Consider the following 1,108-nt stretch of genomic DNA (forward strand, 5'->3'; position numbering starts at 1 on the left):
ATCGCGATTTACCTGCATTTAAACTAATCATCAGAAACAAAAATTATACACAAATTACAGATCGTATGGAAGCGAATAAAACACGATTGTTTTATAACAATCTCGTTTGTAATGTAACAATCGTAATGGTTTATTAAAGTTATTCTGACGTAAATAATTGTTACATTATCCACGATGGACATGCGTAAAACTTACACCAATGTTTCATTTATTAAAAAGACGTTTCTAATTAAGTATAAATAATGTAATATTGGTCCTAATTTACCGCATAAAGTAGAATAAAAAGAATAGTGTGCAAAACCATTATCTAAAGCGTTTATTTCGCTTTAGAGATAACGTTGTTTTTTATCTGTATGACAGACCCCTTTTGAACGCGCTAGTTGCACCACTGGCTGCAAAAGTTATAAATACTTTTTAATTAAATAATTTTTATTGGAAATTACGAAACGAGACGTCTTTTTGACCGCAAACCACGTGCTCTGTAATATTTAAATTAGCGACGCTTTTCGACTGAATATGAACGCGTTCTCGTACGCCTTTCTCCTTGATGACGTCATAGGTGCTCGGGCTCGGGCTCGTGCCGAGCTTTTCGTTGAAGCTCGGCGCTCGGCGAACCCGAGCTTTTACAACTTCAGCACATCCCTAATATTTTATATATTTATTTAAAAGTACTGTTAATTGTTTTCTTCTGCCCTACGAAATATATATGTAGTAGAATGGATGAAAATGGCACGCCTTTATCACATAATATCCAAATATCCTGATCGTGTTTTAAACAATTAACAACCGTCTATGGGAGTCGTGAGGATACGGTTTTACAATTCTTTGAATGTTCTTTGTTTACTACCAAATGGGTTGAAAATATTGAATGAAAGGGTGTCTCATCCCCAACCTATATTTGTTTTTTTCTATACTTTAGTATAGAGGCTATACTATATTTGTTCCTGTGCTTTTTTATTTTGCATGAAAAATTCCAGCTGAAAAGTTCGCAGCTGTTGATGAAGAGTTTGATCATCTTCCACATCAGAGGACACAACGTGATCCAGGAGTAACTGTGAGTGTCCTCTCATCCGCTGTAAGAAGAGCTGAGGAAGAAGCAGAGAGGAGA

The 1,108-nt window shown here is 35.6% G+C and overlaps 2 protein-coding genes across 2 annotated transcripts in view; one reads left to right on the forward strand and one right to left on the reverse strand.

The window, feature by feature from the left end:
- The window catches only part of LOC104266030 (calmodulin-binding receptor-like cytoplasmic kinase 3), a 20,942-nt gene that overhangs the window by 10,643 nt on the left and 9,191 nt on the right, over window positions 1-1,108 (reverse strand). The gene's annotated exons all lie outside the window — the stretch shown is intronic.
- Window positions 1-1,108, forward strand: part of LOC100181143 (oral-facial-digital syndrome 1 protein homolog) — a gene marked incomplete in the record, with an annotated part of 14,091 nt that overhangs the window by 4,655 nt on the left and 8,328 nt on the right. Inside the window, 1 exon segment of the mRNA XM_009861301.3 lies at window positions 978-1,108. Within this exon segment, the coding sequence (XP_009859603.1) occupies window positions 978-1,108 (131 nt within the window).

Source organism: Ciona intestinalis, chromosome 9 (genome assembly GCF_000224145.3).
Source record: "Ciona intestinalis chromosome 9, KH, whole genome shotgun sequence".
Taxonomy (NCBI): domain Eukaryota; kingdom Metazoa; phylum Chordata; class Ascidiacea; order Phlebobranchia; family Cionidae; genus Ciona; species Ciona intestinalis.